The 19,378-nt window shown below is 38.9% G+C and overlaps 1 protein-coding gene across 1 annotated transcript in view; it reads left to right on the forward strand.

Annotated features, from left to right (window-relative positions):
* The first annotated feature begins 604 nt into the window (after positions 1 to 604).
* Positions 605 to 19,378, forward strand: part of klf7a (Kruppel like factor 7a) — a 78,147-nt gene continuing 59,373 nt past the window's right edge. Inside the window, exon 1 of the mRNA XM_056463029.1 lies at positions 605 to 926. Coding sequence (XP_056319004.1) covers positions 738 to 926 — 189 coding nt within the window. The 5' untranslated portion in view covers positions 605 to 737. The remainder of the gene's footprint in view (positions 927 to 19,378) is intronic.

Here is a 19,378-nt window from a genome sequence, read left to right on the forward strand (position 1 = left end):
TTAAAAAAGTTGATGCCATTTATCTGACAGAAATGCAGATATTTAACTATAAATTATACAGACATGTGTATTTGTAAACGCGCGAGGCTAAAAGGACATGTGAGCGAGTTATTTGCTGTAAATCAAATTAATAGCATCGATTTCATCACAACCTCTTTTACAATGACAGTGATGGTAATGTCCATTTTATCTAATATTTTATCACTTTGTTTTACGTTTAGAGTGTTTATGCGTGTATATTTTAAGCACATAAGTGTGTTGACGAGACTTAATTCTCCACGTTGCCGCTCTCTTGAAGCTCTCGCTTCGAATGAGGCTCGAACTCTGATTCGTATGTTATATAGCCTTCTAAAAATAGCTCGCCTTTCACAGGCATGTATGTTGTGAGTGACAGTTCCGAGAACCAATCAACTGCCCCAAACGGTACAAAGCTCCTCCCAATAAGCGAGTTTAGCGCCGCCTTTCTGAATCGCCACCAAAGTTTTCGTCCCTTTTTCCCTTATATGGTTACGCACAAAGTTGATTGACGGATAAACACGCCCCCTCGATTCGCGGGGATCCGCAGACGCTACGGTGGCTCCACACACTGACTGACACAGTAACCTGTGAGCTACCGCGCTCCTGCTGCTCACCTTCTGAGGAAAGAAAACAAACCTGGATGGATGGATCCTTTACTTTCAAATACAGTTTAGTGTCCATAGTGAGCTGAAACGTCTCGGGTTTCGTGCTTGATCTGAATGTTTCAGTCGCTCGCGCTGAAGCGTACGCGGATTCCTCGCGCAGAGAATCAAAGTCTCTCAAACGCACCGTTTAGCTGCACAAACATGGATGTTCTGGCCAATTACAGTATTTTTCAAGAACTTCAACTTGTTCATGACACTGGCTACTTCTCCGCGATGCCGTCTCTGGAGGAAAACTGGCAGCAGGTGAATTGCTTTTATCTCTGTCTTTGCGATTTATCCAACTTTCTCAGCGCGCTCGTGCGTGTGCGCGCAACTTGTAAAGACGCGACAAACCGTATTTACTGCATTACTGCAACTCTGCATAAGCTATCCTTACAAATTGCATCACGTGTTTTAAAATGCCATGTGTCTGAAATATTTTCCATGCCATACAGCTTACTTTTTGTGCGACCGAGTGTTGTGTAGTTAAACATTCTGGGAAATTAGGATCTGAATAATACAAACAGAGCCTCTTTGAATAATAGATCTACATCTGTCCTATCAGTGTTTTTTCAGTCCCCTCGGCATTGCACAGACTCTCGACTCTACTGCATTATATACAAATGCACGCGCGTGATTGATTTATAATGTGTCTGGCAGTTTAACGTGCCCGACAGAAGTATGCAGTCCGCTTATCTGTGCAGGGTCTTGTGGATAAACAACTCGTTTTCGTGTAGATGGCACTTTTTCCTTATTCACGAAGATGGAGCCATGCGGCGCGTGGACAAAGCACACTGACATCCACATGGACGTTGGTTTATGCACCGGCGTGCATTTATAACTATTTAAGATTTATGAAATCCATTTAGGGAATAGAATTGGTTTGCACCGTGCACGTGTGAGTAATGACTGTGGTGCGTCGCGAGCGCATGGATGGAGGCATGCTTTGCGCAGAGTTGAGCTCTCCGCAGTGCTGAAGGGGCAACGCGTGGTCCATCCATTGATGCCGGTGCATTGCCTTCTCAGCGTGCATTGATTTTTAGATTGCTCGGCCATTTTTATTAACCTGTGGGTTTTGATTGTATTTTTTCTCCATATGAAAAGTGAATGCATGTGCATGCAATGGTGTGTGCTCTGGCACCATGGTTTATGATTGGTTTATTTGGTCATAATGCATCTAACCTTGAGTTTTGAAAGATGGTCATGCAGTATTGGTCAGTCTAAAAATGGCCCACATTGTGTGTTTATGTATAACATTTAATGAACTAATATGAATATATTAATTTGTAGGTTTTTTTTTTTTAAAAGTGGAAAAGCTATTTAATTTTGGAACAAACCATTTGACTGAGTGTTGTTGTGGTAAATGGCGAAATTAGTTGGGATGAAAGAATCGATCATTTTATCTTCAAAAGTGTCGATAACAACTAACAGCACATACGAGGTGTTTCACAACGTCCCGACAATTCATTCATTCATTAATTTTCCTTTGGCTTAGTCCATTTATTCATTAAGGGTTGCCACAGCGGAATGAACCGCCAACTTATCCAGCATATGTTTTACACAGCGGATGCCCTTTCTGCTGCAACCCAGTAACTGGGAAACATCCATACACACTCATTCATGAATATACACTACTGTATCTGCTTGCTAAGTTGTGACATATCGGTGATGTATGGAATACTGTTTCCGGGTCCAACCGCTCATTTGAATTGAGAAAATGTTCGTTTATGGCCACTTTTTAGTCATATCACACTTTAAAGTGAATTTTATATAAAATCATAGTGTACACATCCGTCTCTGGACTAACTGCATCACAAATACCAACATTTTGACAATTTATAAAAAATGAATCACTTTCTGGCTATCGGATATTATGCATGGATATATATGTTGTGATCGTGATTTTCGAAAGTATTACATCGCTTTGTAAACGTTTATTATTACCATTTGATGAGTTTCCCCATACTGTTTGATAGAGTGCTAGGACCCGGAAGCCACTTCACGTGACGTCACACTTAACAAGCAGATTCAATTCAGCTGTAGCGCATGTCTTTGGACTGGAGGGGAAACTGGAGAATCCGAAGGAAACCCACGTGAACATGGGGAGAACATGCAAACTTCACACAGAAATGCCAACTGACCCAGCTGGGACTCGAACCAGCGACCTTCTTGCTATGAGGCGACAGTGCTAAGCACTGAGCCACCGTGCATCCCGACAATAAACTACCATATATATTTACTTATTTAATTTCATTTTCTTTAGGTCCTTCACAAAGGTTCTGTCACTTCTATGATGCTGACCAATAGGAACACAGAAACATTTCCATATACACTTCTCAAACATGGTGAAATTATGGTATTGGTCCTGCGAAGTGTAATTATGCAATCGAGGAAAGCTTTAAGGTATTATAAAGGATGCTTCTTCAAGGGATTACCTCTGCGAGACTAGAACAAAATACACCATTTCATAGTGTTCAGGCTAGTTCCGCCTTTTTGATGACATCACGCACATCATTAAACACCTAAAGCAATGATTGGTCTGGAATCAACCTGTTTTTTTTCCATCACATAATCTAATGAAGTAACAGACAAAAATGTGCAGTTTGAAATCGACATTAAAGTTTTTACATTTACATTTTTAGCCTTAGATCAGTGCTTAATTTGTAAATCAATAATTCCCGGAACAAAACCGGGTAATAAAAGTTACCGTGACCGACGTGCACCAAACAATTTCAGTTTTCCCGGAACAAGAGCATCACATTTCTGAACAGTATTTAATTATGTTGTGCCTAATAACAGTATAGGTCAGTCATGGATAATAAAACCATGTAGCTACAAACATAACTCTTGTGAAAAATCACTATACAGTTCACTTCACTATTATGTGCCAAGTGAAAAATGATAACTAAACGACTCACTCAGTCTAATCTTCAAGAAGAGCCCACAGTTACCACTTCTGTCAAGCATGTTTTCTGGCTGACTTAAGACTGCTTTGCTTCTGTCTCCCGCTATCCTGATTCATTTGCGCAGATTCATTTTCTCAAGATCTCTTTTGATCAAGCTCATTATCAGATTTACTCGTGGTTTTAAAAAAATGAAAATATGTGTGACTGCCTCTTTGCTATTTTGAAAATACAAATATTATTTAGGTTGGCCACGGTGGCATTATTTAATTTTCGCTGCTCACTGCACGCAAAACCAACCAATGAGATATTTTCCGGAACTGGATCCGGCAATATCTGTCTGAAATTAAGCACTGCCTTAGATCATGATGTGGAAAAACAAATGTTCATATAAAGCTCAACTCTAATGTGGTATACTAGTAGTAGGTGCATGTGTGCGTGTGCTAGCATTTGGCTTTGCTATTGACTTTCAATGGTTTGAATGAATAAGAAATGCTCAAAGATCAACATTTGACCTCAATAGAGCTCCTCTGCCCTTGGTGCTTCATAGTGCTAAGTGATCCTAAAGGCCAGACGTCTTCCTCCAAAGCAGCGAATATTGCTCACAAACCGTGTAATCCTTAGTAAGTGGAAAGAAATAGGCCAGAACAGTCGAGACCAAGTCCTCCAATCTTTGATAGGCCTACAAGACTTCTAATTCTCTAGCCATTGCAGCTTTTCACCTTCAGTTATGCTTCTGGATTTTTGGAATTGGCTAAATGTAGATGCCAATGACATGCATTGTCTTTAAAAAAACATACTGACTTCAGCTGTGCAAAATGTCAGTCAACATATTGACACATTGCACTCAAGACCTCAGAGGCCATTTCAGGCCATAAATATGATATTACAAGGAAAAAATCCAGTTCAATTTTTTATAGGCAGCTCAAGTATCCAGATATGTCAGGCGAGCAGCTATTGCAAAGCGTTGAGAAGGGATTGTGTAGTCGCAAGATTCGATACAGAACAAAAGATTCTTGCCTGAAGCCCCTCCATCAACCAACACATGCCCTGTAGCCATGACAGAGGATATCCAAAAAAATCTCACCTTGAAGAGACTGTCAGTGTGACTCACCTACGCCTGTGGAGAAGGGTAACTGCAATATTGGAACAGAGAACAGAACGGCGTCTGTTCCCATCGAAAAACCCAATGACCATTCTGGAGCTCATGGGATACAGTGGCACATCAGACTATTCTGGAGTGCTTTTGTCTCGTAGCATCTATTTTGGGACTTAGGAGAACTTGAAATGCCTTTTGTTCTCGTCGCTTTCATTTCAACTGTCTGATATTTTTAGACTTGAGAAATCTTGCTTGCAGCTGCAATAACATGTAGTGCAGGACAAGGAAAAGCACACGTTTCACTCGCTTTAACTATAATATTACGTTTTTGAAGAGGATGATGTATCATATATATATATATATATATATATATATATATATATATATATATATATATATATATATATATATATATATATATATCAGTAATATCATATTCAACATTGGTGATACACACTTAAACCTATAGGACTGCAGTTTCTAGGAAACATTAATGCTACGGAGCAGTATGGCGCAAGCAACTTCTGTTCCTTTCTACACTAATAATATTTACAGGGACATAATATTGACAAATAAAGGAGTTTTTCAAGCAGTTCTTTGCACAACACGAAATATATTCCATAAAACAACATAACAGTGATTTGTAATTAAATACATTTACCTCACCTGCCTCTATCTCCATATTGATAACTTTTTGACATGGTTAAAACGGTGTTGCAGAGTGCTCAGGTTTGAGTACGGTAAAGCAAAATTCCACAAAAAAGTCAAAAACATTGCAAAAACAAGGTTTAACTATATGGCTGCAATGCACTTTTCACTTACATTTGCTTTTGAAAACACTATTGGTTGGGCTTATGGAAAGTGGTTACCGCTACGTGATCTGTACTACAAGCCCCGCCTTCTCATGGATGTGTAAAAGAAGTACGTGTACAATAAAACTTATTTAAAGCAACATATTTCAGATATGCACAAATGTAGACAGCACCTCTTAGTGGATTTGTCATCTGAAATGTGCAACAAAACGCACCCTGAGCAACATATTTCAGTTATGCACAAATGTAGACAGCACCCTCTATTGGATCTGTCATCTGAAATGTGCAACAAAACGCACCCAGAGCAACATATTTTAGTTATGCACAAATGTAGACAGCGCCCTCTAGTGGATTTGTCATTTGAAATGTGCAACGAAATGTACCTGGAGCAATGTATTTTACGCTTTGAAAAAAAAAAATGTAGGCTGAGGCATGTATTTTCAAAGAGCCTGTGTTTTTAGTTGGTTTAGTTTTAGTTAAGTTTATGTTATTTTACTTTTAACGTAACTATGTACAACTGCACTTGAGCAAGTGATATATTCCTAACTTTGTTACTCTAATACGCACAACATAAGCAACATATTTCAGATGCACAAAAATACTAGCAGTGCCCTCTAGTGGATTTGTCATTTGAAATGTGCAACGAAACGTACCCGGAGCAAGGAATTTCAGGTACACACAAATGTAGACAGTACCCTCTAGTGGATCTGTCATCTGAAATGTGCAACGAAATGTATTTTCATTGTATGAGCATTGTATTTTAAGTTTATTTATATTCATGTAACAAAATTCACAATGCAGTTACTCATAATTGTTTTATTTACTTATTTATTTATTTATTTTAAACTTAATTTCAGTTGATGTGTATTCCAGTTAAATATACATGTAAGAATATTCACGAGACATTAGACTTTCTTTTCTATATTTATTGGGACATTGTTAAATGCAAACAAACTGTGTGTTTTAATTGCTCCATTTACTAAACATATAATGCTTTAAACACTGAAGTGAACTCTCTACAGTCGCATAGCACGTTTCTCAGCTCTAATAAGTAGCATTTGCTTTACAAGATTAAGAAGAAATGCTAATGGTTGTAGAGATCAAAAATAATACTTTTCCCACAGCATGAGGTTTCAGTCATTTAATGGCGCTAGTTAATGGTGCTTCCCAGCTGTTCTTACACGATTTGTCATATGGCAAGCAAGGAACTACTAATAAGCACTAGAAGTCTGACTGACAAGCGCAAAAGGAAAATTACATCTATCGCTCTTTGAAAGCTCTTTACTACATTAAATTTATGTGCTAATACTGTAATCACAGCATGGATGGTTGACCCCTTTATTATACGAGTCTTATATTTCCACATTGTGGATGTTTTTGTGCTTTTTTGGATCTTTTTGCACGTTCGGATCCACCACAGACGTGTTTTTTTTGTACTCTTGCAGCCTCAGGCCAGGGCAAACTCTGTAACTGATACTGTAATGACTCTCCAAAGAGCCTAATGCACTGTGCTAAGGCAGCACATTGTGTGTTTCACAGTGTCAACTACTTACAGAACGCTTCTCTAAAGTCATTACGTTGCTTTCTTGACTAAATGCCCCAAGGAAAAGTTGGGAGGAAAGTCTAAGAATAAACCAACCCTGTTTAACCCCTAACTCGCCCAATCTCAAAAATACAACCAAGAAGCATTCCACATTTTCTGGCATGCTTGGCGATGCCATAACCTCACTTCCCAAACTGCGGAATGGCTCCTGTAGTTGCATGCTTATGAGGACTGACAGGAGGCATTGAGTAAAAGTGCCAAGCGTGCATATTCAGCTCTGCAGTCTCTGCCACTCTGAAACCTTGGCTGCTTAAAGAGCTGGCAAGGAAATGATGATACTGAAAACAGAAATTCCATGCAAATGTCACCTTCCAATGAAAAAACAAAGAAAATATTTTCACCAAAATGGCGAAAACCTTTCTATGTTGTTTGTGTAGGCTTGTATTTTACAGGACTGTAAAAATTCTCAAATATGTCTGTCAAAAAAAGTGGCAGTTTCACATCTAACATCATAACAATGTGTCCTCCTCATAAATGCAAACATTTTAAATAAAATATAAAATGTTTGTTCTATACAGAGCCAACTCTTATGCTTTTGATTAGTATTATTTGTTTTGGGATGTGCAGTTTGATTCACAGAATTTCTACACAGTACACTGTAAACTCGCATACATTATTGGTCACATCCATAACGCATGTTCATTGGTAGGGTAATTAGGCAAGTCATTGTATAATGCTGTGTTCACACCAGATGCAGATGAAGCATCAAGCACCAGTGATTTACATGTTAAGTCAATGCAAAGATGCGACACCCTACAGCACGTCATGCACGATTAAGAAAGCGTTTTGCGCACTTGACACGCATTTTGCGCATTTCGATCAAGTTGGAAATTTGAACTTCAGTGGACATTCGCGCCGCGTTAACCAATCAGGAGCTTGTTCTTGTAGGGGTATGATAATGATGTAATGCCAGTTGTTGATGTCCCTAGGGGACATCCTCCTGCCGACACCAGCTTATCAAACTGGACTCTGCTTAGTCAGAAGCACCGCTGAAAGCCTCCATTATCCAGGTATAGTTTCTGGAGGAGTTGCTGAACTCACAGAGCTGGGTGCACCTGTGAATGGATCTAGTGGACTCAAACACAGCGCCGAATGAATATATGCGGTTTTTCAGCCTTCCTAAAGCTCATTAAGCACATAAACACAGCTACACTCTCAATAAAATCCTTATTAGCCATTTAGCAACAAAGCTAGAGTCACCGGGCAGAAAGAAGCCCTACCCATGACGCGAATCTATTGTGAAGCGATTTTTACGAGCGAATAAAACCAATTTGACACGTGAATCAAGCGAGTAAACCTAAATTATTTGCATGTCTATTTTCATGTAAATAGCGTAATATATTTGTGTGTTCCGCATCTGGTGTAAACACAGCATAGCGATGGTTTGTTCTGTAGACAATTGAAAACAAAAATATTCCTTAATATCCCCAAGAAATAAAAACTAACCATATGAATTTGTTAGCTTACATGCTAGTTTTGCATTTGTGCATGTCATTAAGGGACAAAAAATAGTTTGCCCTTCTATTCTTTAATTTAAATCTGTAAAAGCACTTCCTGTTTTTTCAGCTAATTTTCCAGATTACGTGAAGTTTATTTATAAACTAATTTCGAGAGGATCACGTGCTTATGATTGCTCGTGGCTGGTCCTGCATTATTTAATTTATAGTTCAGCAATCAGACGATTCCTAAGCCACTATAAATACCCTAAGTTCAATATAACAGTCAACTTCGTTTTGAAGAATCCCCCCTTCCACCCTAATCCTCCTTCTTTCACGACATGGTGGCCCATTGGTTAGCACTATTGCCTCACAGCAAGAACGTCACTGGTTCTAGTCCTTACCAAGCCAGCTGACATTTCTGTGCTGAGTTTACACGTTCTCCTCGTGCTCACGTGGGTTTCCCCCGGGTTCCCCGGTTTCATCCCACTGTCCAAAAACATGCAACTTAAGTTAATTGACTAATCCAAATCGGCACCATAGACATGCACCTAGTAAGTAGTTATCTCTTAAGAGCAATCACTATCTGTTCATTAGCTACTACAGCAGGGGAGTTCTCGAGATCAACCTGAGCTCAAACTCCCCTCTCGCCCTGCAAATGGGAGGGAGCCCCGGGCTCGAGGATCTTATGAGCTCAGGGCTCTCTCCCGGGACAGCATGCCAAACAAGCTTTATAATCAATCATCAGCTAAGTGTGAACTCTAGAAATATATCTTAGTAATTGGCCATGGCTAACATAACCACTCTGCTGCAACTCTCAGTTTTTCAGTTTTGACAACAAACAGAAATGGTGAGGAGGAGGAGTCTGTCCGGTTGTAATAACTCTCTGCAAACCCCTTTCCTGACCTTTCTGAATGAAATGCCTACTTTACCATATCCATTCAGGTCGCGGCAGAAAAACAAGCCACGCCTACTGTTGTGTCATTTAATATTCCGTTTCTCTAGGAACTGCGACACAATACGAAAAAACTAACGATCACAGCTTCCAGTTCATGGCGACTTTAAGGGGGCTAATAATATTAACCTTAAAATGGTTTGAAAAAATTAACAACTGCTTTTATTCTAGCCAAAATAAAACAAAAAAGACTTACTCCAGAAGAAAAAAATTATAGGATTTATTTTTTTTGCTCTGTTTGGGAAATATTTGAAAAAGAAAAACAACAAATAAATCACGGGACGGCTAATAATTTTGACTTCAACATACATTCTCTGTCTTTATGTTTTAAGTTTTCACTGCAAACGTCACACCCATAACGCTGGAATTACCCAAAAACTACCTTCCCACTCTTTTTTGTATCAAAATGTAACTTGCATGCCTTCAACCCAAGCCAGTTCAGGCAGCCAGCCACAAGCTCTCACCTATCCGCCCCTTCTTTAGGCCCAAGAATCTGAGCAGATTCCCATTACCGTAGGCGATGACTGCTGTAAATGCGTGTTATGTAATTCTCTCAGCGCCACAGCTGGCTTCTTACAGCATGCAAGTCGGCCCGCCGGAGAGAGCCAAAACCCAGCCACATCACCGTGAAATCTTAAAGAGGTTTCCGGATCACACGGCTCCATGGGCCACGTCTTCACGCTGGGAGACAGACCATATGGATCATTTAGTAAAATACACAGAGTTTTCCTCTTTAAAATAATTGATGGCCTCGTTGTTTTAGTGCATGTGTGATGTTCTGTGTAGTCCCTGGCTTGCCTTGAAAAGAAAATGAGCCTGGCTGTCCTCTGGCTGACTTGTTTTTAAAACGGAATGGGATTTTTCAGTTGTGTTTCAATGTTTCGGAGACACCACCATTAGCCAATCGTAAAGCTCTTATTCCAAAGTAATATGCATCCATTGGCACCCTTTAGAGATTCCATTCACACTTTTTGCTTGATTGCACTGCCCTGAGATTGAGTCCTCTACATTATCAGATGTGCTGGCTCATATTAACTACATCACAGTCCTCATTTATCATCGAAACCAGCGACAGATTTTTGGATAACACGGCGTGTAATGGAGCTGAAATGATCTGGTTGCTTGAGATAACATCAGTGCACTGATCCCATTGCTACTGACAAGCATCAGTAATTGAAAATGACAAAGCGATAGCGCTCTCCATCTCATGAGTCAATTCTGGGAGTTATTGCAATATAGTTGTCATGCAGAGCGCATGGCTACTGCTCTGAGACAGTCAGGAGAAGCGAGCCTGACGAGAGAACCTTATAAGAGGTGAAGCGTCTTTAAATATGCAGAGATATCATTAGTGCCTCGGCCGAGAAGTCTCGCTGTACCTTCTGACAGGTTCACTTCTGCGGGAGGATTTCAGGTGTAAAAAAAAACAGAGGCTGTTTCATCAGTAGTCTTGGCTCCCGCAAAGCAGACATATGGCGCTTTCTCAAGATTACTTAAGAATGTGCTTGCATTCGACTCTTCTATGTCATGCTCATCAGCTTCTGATAATTCAGTGATTTTGTAGCACCCGTCTTGAATAGTGTTTGGTTGGTGGTTTTGTAAGCTTGTGACATCAATTTTGTTTTTAACCCTAGACTGCATGACCCAAAAAAACCCTACAGGATTGCATTATAAGTGTCAACATGACCTGTATTGAATTCTGTGGGTTTTCATCAAACCACATGCATCCTGTTTTTAATCTTACTTTTCAGAGTAATAAAATAATTTCAGAGGTTATCTCATGCTCATCAATGCTAAATGTATTTGATTCAGTAATACAATAATATTACTAATATTATTATTTTAAAATAGCCATTTTATATTTTTAAAATTTTAATTATGTGATTTATTGCTGTAATGGCAAAGTATAATTTCCAGAAACATTGAGTGTGAGATGATACATCAGTAAAATTGTAAAGTATTTTTAGATATCATTAATTAAAAATGTCATTTTATTTTTACATATGCAATTACTAATGTTAAAATATGTCTAATATTTTGTGGTAATTCTAAGATTTCAAAAAGTAAAGCATTTTTTGGAAAGGATATCATCTGTAACCCTTTACGAGCCTTTACTGTCACTTTGGATCAATATAATTCATTCTTCCTAAATAAAAGGCACAATAAATCAGTCAAAACATAAATACACGCATATATAGTTGCATAAAAAGACCTACTGACCCCAAACTTTTAAACTGTGTATGAATTAATTACTTTATTTGAATTTCCTTTTTGCATTCTTATGTTAAAGGGATAGTTCCGTTTACTCCATATTTACTCACCCTCAAGTGTTTATTCACATGTATGAGTTTCTTTCTTCTGTTGAAAGCAGAAGATATTCTGAAGAAATCTGAAAACATGGAAAAGCAAATACTATGGAAGTCAATGGTTACCAGTGTGTTCAGAATATCTTCTCTTGTGAAAAAACTCAAACAGGTTTGGGAAAAGTAAAGTGTGAGTAAATAAATTTTTATTTTTTTGGGTGAACTATCTCTTTAACTGTTGGATAAGAGGTGAAGAACCAAAAATGACAGTGCAGATGCTGGATTCAGACTCTCATTGTATCACAACTCAACACAAACCTTTTTCAAAGACCAAGGCTGTGTCCGAAATCGCCTACTACTCAGTAGGTGCTACAATTTGAATTTACTGCTTGACCTAGCATGTTCTAGTATGAATGTGAGTAGTATGAATGGAACCATTTTGTCATGATTATGTGACCTACCCACATCAGTTTCATCACTTTACTCCCATTCATAAATTCTCTCACATGGCATCATAGGATAGCGTATCGTCCATCAGATGCGCACTTCAGAATCTCACTAGCAGTAGTAGGTCATCCAGGTACTTTTTGCATACTGTTTTTCAAATTCTGTGAATTCGGACATACTACTCGGCTTGCATACTGTTTTTAGCATACTATATAGTATGGAAGTATCCAATTTTGGATGCAGCACAAGACAGCCCAACACAATCGTCTGCCTCACAAACTTTCATTATGTTGTCACATATGACTCTAATTTTACCAATGAAAACAGTCTGAATGGAACCAAACCAACAGAACCAACAACAGAACCAAAAATGACACTCATTGTATCACGACTCAAAACAAACCTTGTCCAAAGACCAAGACACGGCCATCGCCAGTGACATTTGTGTCAGAGGATCCCAACACAATCCTCTTCATCACAGACTTCCATTATGTTGTTGCATATGACTCTAGTCTTACCAATGACAACACTCCAAACAGGACAGCAGAACTAAACCGACAGAACAAACCAACAACAGAACCAAAAATGATGGTGCAGTTGCAAGTTTCAGACTCTCAATGTATCACGACTCAACACAAACCTTGTCCAAGGCCAATACCTGGCCATCACCTGTGTGACCTTTGTGTCAGAGCATCCCAACACTTTCCCCTCTTATTTGCATCACAAACTTTCATTATGCTGTCACATATGACTCTAATCTTACCAATGACAACAATCCCAGCAGAACCAAACCAACAGAACCGACAACAGAACCAAAAATGATGGTGAAGTTGCTAGATTCAGATTCTCATTGTATCACGACTCAACACAAACCTTGTCCAAAGACCCATACCTGGCCATCACCTGTGTGACCTTTGTGTCAGAGCATCCCAACCCTTTCCCCTCTTATTTGCATCACAACTTTCATTATGCTGTCACATATGACTCTAATCTTACCAATGACAACAATCCCAGCAGAACCAAACCAACAGAACCGACAACAGAACCAAAAATGATGGTGAAGTTGCTAGATTCAGATTCTCATTGTATCACGACTCAACACAAACCTTGTCCAAAGACCCATACCTGGCCATCACCTGTGTGACCTTTGTGTCAGAGCATCCCAACCCTTTCCCCTCTTATTTGCATCACAAACTTTCATTATGCTGTCGCATATGACTCTAATCTTACCAATGACAACAGTCCAAATAGAACAACAGAACTAAGCCTACAGAACAAACCAACAGAACCGACAACAGAACCAAAAATGATGGTGCAGTTGCTGGATTCAGACTCAACACAAACCTTGTCCAAAGATCAATACTCAGCCATCACCAGTGACATTTGTGTCAGAGTATCCCAACACTTTCCCCTCTTCTCTGCATCACAAACTTTCATTATGTTGTCGCATATGACTCTAATCCTACCAATGACAACAGTCCTGCCACTGCCGGGCTCAAGTGCAACTGTCAGGGTCACCCTGTAACAATACTCAAGCTGACCCCTAGCAATCCAATTAGACTTGTGCACTACAGCAGCGAGTAGGCAACCCACTCTAGGCGCTGAGATCATTAATCTGACTGGGGCCAGATGATTGCCCATGATGGCTGCCACATTGAAGGGTGATGAAAAGGTTAGCGTCTGATGAAAGAGGAGACGGGCGATGGTGCACTCATTTGTCGAAGGCCTCTGGAGTAAGTGTCAGCACCCAGAGCTGCGGAGCGGGGGGAAACGGAGTGAAGTGGAGCATCTTTATGTATGAGTCCCGAATCCAGCGCAGACGGGAGACACAGCGCTGGCACTCAAGGCTTTGATTAACAGGCCGAGTAGAACTGAGCGCTTTTTTCACTCTCATGCACAGCTTGACAGCGATTTTCCCTTCATTTAAGATAGAATGTAAAAAATTTTACAAGGCGGCGCAGAGGAGGGAGTGATTGGACTGGCAATAACGCGCATAAGAAATGCAAATGGTCTCACCTTCATGTGGAAAGTTTCAGGAAGATTGGGCTTCGGGAAGTAATATGGATTCAAAACTGACAGATGACGGATGTTGAAAAGTGTGCTGTTAGACTGAAGAAATTGACACTTTTAAGGGTTGAAAGTGGCTGTAAAAACCTTTATATTATGACAATTTCAGTTCTGTTTAGTTTTATTGATCAAAGATTCCTGAATTCATTATACAGTATTACAGATTTAACATTTGGTGCTAATAAAAATGTTTAATCAGGGGACACTAAAGAAGTAATAATGAAAATTCAGGTGAATTTAACCTAGAAGTAGATAGACATGGGGCGATAACCGGTTTCAAGGTTTAGCGTAGTTTAGATAAGTCAAGGTATTAATACCACTAAAATGTTCTGTTATACCGTTCCCAAGATATTTGTAAATCTGTGTTTTGGAAACTAATGAAGGCAGCAAAAGTCAATGATTTATTTTAACTATTTAGCCTGACATGTTTACTGTTCAAAAACATTATAATTGTTTCTTAAAATAAAATAAATTGTGTTCAATGGGGAAAAAGTTTTTGCCCAGACATTTCAAAGAACTTATTTTAGAGCAGTAATCACAATACCGTGAAACCGTGGTATTTTAATCCCGTTTTATATATATATATATATATATATATATATATATATATATAATATCATACCGTCAGAAACTTACACTGGCCCAATGCATAGAAGTAGAACTGAACACTTCTTCACACTTGTGCACAGCTATTTTATTTTTTTCCCTTCATTTTAAGATAGAACGTAAAAAAAAATTACGGTGCAGAGGAGGGAGTGATTGGACTGGCAATAAAGCGCATAAGAAATGCAAATGGTCTCATTTTCATGTGGAAAGTTTCAGGAAGATTGGGCTTCGGGAAGTAATATGGATTCAAAACTGACAGATGACGGATGTTGAAAAGTGTGTTGTCAGATTGAAGATTGAAGAAATTGACACTTTTGAGGGAGTGAAAGTGGCTGTAAAAACCTTTATATTATGACAATTTCAGCTCTGTTTGGTTTTATTGACTAGCAGAGTTGGGTGTAACATGTTCCACAGTACTGTATGTTACTGTATTCTAATTACATTACGCAGTAATGTAATGAATGACATTTTAAATTTGTGTAATTTGATTACAGTTAGTAAAGTCAGTGTAATTGCGCTACTTACATTACAAATATAGTTTAAAAAAAAAAAAAAAATGCTTCTTTAGATAAAATTTTCCGCTGCAACCTCAGTTAATAAGCATGTGCTTTTAAAATGCTGGAGATCTGGAGCTGAAACGGTTGCTGATGAGACTCCTTGAAGACGCTGTATGACTGCAGACTAACAAACACGTCTCAATAAAGAAATTCTGCTTGTTCGAGTCTCCTGGACTGGGTTCTCATTCATTTATTTTGTTCCAACAGGGAGGTGGGGAGTGATATTAGCACACTGTCCACGAGGCTTTTGGCACTATTGACTGAATTTTAAATTGAGAGTTCACTTTTATGTTTTAAAATACTTTTTTTATTCATTCATTTATTCTCCTTAGGCTTAATCCCTTTATTAATCAGGGGTTGCCACAGCGGAATGAACCGCCAACTTATGCAGCATATTTTTTTCACAGCAGATGACCTTCCAGTACTGGGAAACATCCATACACACTCATTCACACACATACACTACGGCCAATTTCATTAATTAATTCATTTTCCTACAGCTTAGTCCCTTCATTCATCAGAGGTCGCCACAGCGGATTGAACCGCCAACCTATCCAGCATATGTTTTTACCCAGCAGACGGCACACAGAAAATGCCAACTAAACCAGCTGGGACTCGAACCAGTGAACTTCTTGCTATGATGCGACAGTGCTAACCACTGAGCCACCATGTCACCCTAACTTTTTTATTAAAGACTTTTTTTCTGCATAAAGCAAAATGTTTGTTAAAAACATCAGCATTGCTTTATTTAAAATATCATATTTTTGCGTGTTTAGCACAAAAGTCAAACAAGTTTGCAATGAAGGGTAAGCAAATTACTAAAATGTACATTTTTAGGTGAACTGTCTTTTTAAATAACATTTACGTTCCGAATGCAAAGACGCCAAAATTAACAGTGTGATATTGTGACCTCTCCCTCACTGCCCCAGCTGATACAGTGCCTCATTTTTAATTATGCTGTTTGCCAGCAGGTTTATTAAAGGAACGTGTTGCTAAGAAACCGTGTTTTGTTACAGCTATCGCGCTTGTTTGTTTTGCCGTCATTCTCCTCATCGGTCATTGTATGCGTGGAATCTCACAGACAGCGTCTCCTGCCATCCCTCCAGAGAAAGTCTTCCAACAGACCTTGAGAAATACAATGAAGGACAATGTTCTCTGGGTAAACATCCCATCGCTTTTCTTCTCTTTTTTTTCATCTCAAGCCATCAATCACCGCAGGCAAGGATTCAGCCTCAAAATGGGTCATGAAACTTAAAGCGACAAGAGGCGTTGTTTATCAAGGTTTATGCAAGCTTCAATCAATCACTTCGTCTACTGCTACACAGAGAGACGAGAACGACTATAGTCTGTAAGGAGAGATACTTTTTTTTTTTGTATTACATGCATGGACTGATACTGAATCAGTTATGCAAAAAATGAAAAGAAACACACACTCTAGACATCTGCTGATATTCAGTTATTCAATATATTGTGATAATGAACCTACAATAATAATATTCTCAGAACACTCTCAGAAATAAAGGTACAAAATGTTTTGGGGGTGGTACTGTTTTAAATGGTAAACTTTTGTATCGTACAGATGGACATTGGCATCTTAAAGGCTGATTTATACTTCTGAATTGAGTGATCGCTGTCACCCACGGCACATGCCTCACATGTAGCAGTGCATTTATACTTCTGCATGCTGTTAGTGTTGCTCTGCAATAACACTTCCAAAACACTAGCTGCAGTAGGTTTTTATACTCCTCTGTTTCGTGTTTCTTCAGGGATGTTTTTTTTTTCCTGAATGCTACCTTAACGTGCAAGTTGCTAAAACTTTGTCATTCAGAGGCAGAAAACGGCAGACGTGCAACAACTTTAATCATAAGCAAAAAAAAAGTTTCCATCTGAAGCTCCTTTATGGGACTCAACACTTGTAAACACTCGCTACATTAGGCTTGCTGCTCACCTCGACTCTCAGCACCGCCCATACTCATTCCCTCTATGAAGTGACTAATCACAGAGCTTGCGCTAAGCGTCATTGCGACATGTAGTTACACTATTTGAGATGTGTGCTGGAGCATACGCGTGCACTTGATGCAGAAGTATAAATTAGCTTTTAGGGTTCCCTTTTGTTCCTTTGAAGGTACTAAAAGGGTACACAAATTTGTACTTTTTAGATATTAATATGTACCTTTAAGGACCTGTTAAGAACAAAAATGTACCTTTTGAAAAGGTACCACCCCAGTGACCTTGCTATAAATGTGAGCACTTCAAAATACCGTAAATAATTATTTATAATTTAAATTTTTAGAGCACTTTTTAATACTATTCACATTGTATTTGTAGTGTGTTCTGCAACAAATGCTTGAAGATTTAATTAGTTAAATTAATAGATGAAACATGACTATATTAGCATCCTAACCTGGCTTAATACATGCTAAAATATTGATTGAGAATTTTGTGACTAATTAAAGGCCAACTCTACATTGATACTGTGCAATGATGCTCCAATAGTTAACAATTAGTTAATTGTCACAGCAATCATTTTAACCCGTATATTGCAGCCGATAAGATATCGCCCATCCCTAAAGAGAGTTTTCTGCTTGCTGTTCCATAAAAAAAGTTGTTTGGATTCTGAAATGTTTTGTAAAAGTATTTCTATTATTAGAAATAATATCACAGCCATATCACCCTGCAGCCCAAGACCGGTTGCTCACTGAAGTTAAGCAGAGCTGAACCTGGTCAGTATCTGGATGGGAAAACTAGGTTGCTGTTGGAAGTGGTGTTAGAGAGGACAACGGGGCACTCAACCTGCGGTCTGTGTGGGTTCTAATGCCCCAGTATAGTGAAGTGGACACTATACTGTTAGTGAGCGCCGTCTTTCGGATGAGACGATAAACCGAGGACCTGACACTCTGTGGTCATTAAAAATCCTATGGCATTTCTCGCAAAGAGTAGGTGTCCTGGTCAAATTCCCTCCATCAGCCCTTACCCATCAAGGCTTCCCAATCATCCCCATCCACCGAATTGACTATCACTGTCTCTCCACTCCACCCATAACTGGTATGTGGTGAGTGCACTGGCGCCGTTGTCCCGTGGCTGCCGTCGCATTATCCAAGTGGATGCTGCACACTGGTGGTGGTGTGGAGAGACCCCCCTCATGATTGTGAAGCGCTTTAGGTGTATGAATAAATGCTCTATATAAATGCACACTACATTACATTACTATTTTATTAAGTAAAGTCACCATGGAAACTAAAAAAAGCTTTTAACAATCGTAGGAGATGTTAATTTCTTACTTAACCCCTAAGAACTCGTTAAAATATTCGTAATCTGATTACAAGTCGTAATTGTTTTATTATTTAATAACTAATAAAATTCACTTGTACTTTTTACGTTAACATGGTAGCTCATGGTCGGTTTTAATCCATTAACGAACATTCACTAATGAGAATTTATTGTTGAGTATTTTGTCCTTTATAATTCTAATACAATTTAATTTAATTAAAACATTTGTTAAATCTGAACATACAATAATACATTAAGTATTTCTTGTTATTATTCCTACATTATATCTGTTATTATACCTATACCTATAATGTTATAACCTTTTTTGTCAATATCTTGATAACACTGTATGCCATGATAACAGCTTCAGTAAAGAATCACAACAAGGAAATGGAAACGTGCACTCATTACAATAAAACATTTGCGCATCTTTTTTCCTGAAAAGCATCTTTAAAGAGCCTCTTCCTGTATGCATACACCACGCGGGTGTAAATTTGTGCATGCATGTGAGTGTCAGATGAGGGATTTCTCCTCAAAACATCGCTGAGCTCAGCACTTCTACTGCCTCAGTGTCTGTGGCGCGTGTGTGTGCGCGGATGCGACTTACTCAGCCGTGGCATATATGCAAAGCCAGCTGTATTTCCATATGCTCCAAGTTACC

Source organism: Danio aesculapii, chromosome 1, assembly GCF_903798145.1.
Source record: "Danio aesculapii chromosome 1, fDanAes4.1, whole genome shotgun sequence".
In the NCBI taxonomy this organism is placed as follows: Eukaryota; Metazoa; Chordata; class Actinopteri; order Cypriniformes; family Danionidae; genus Danio; species Danio aesculapii.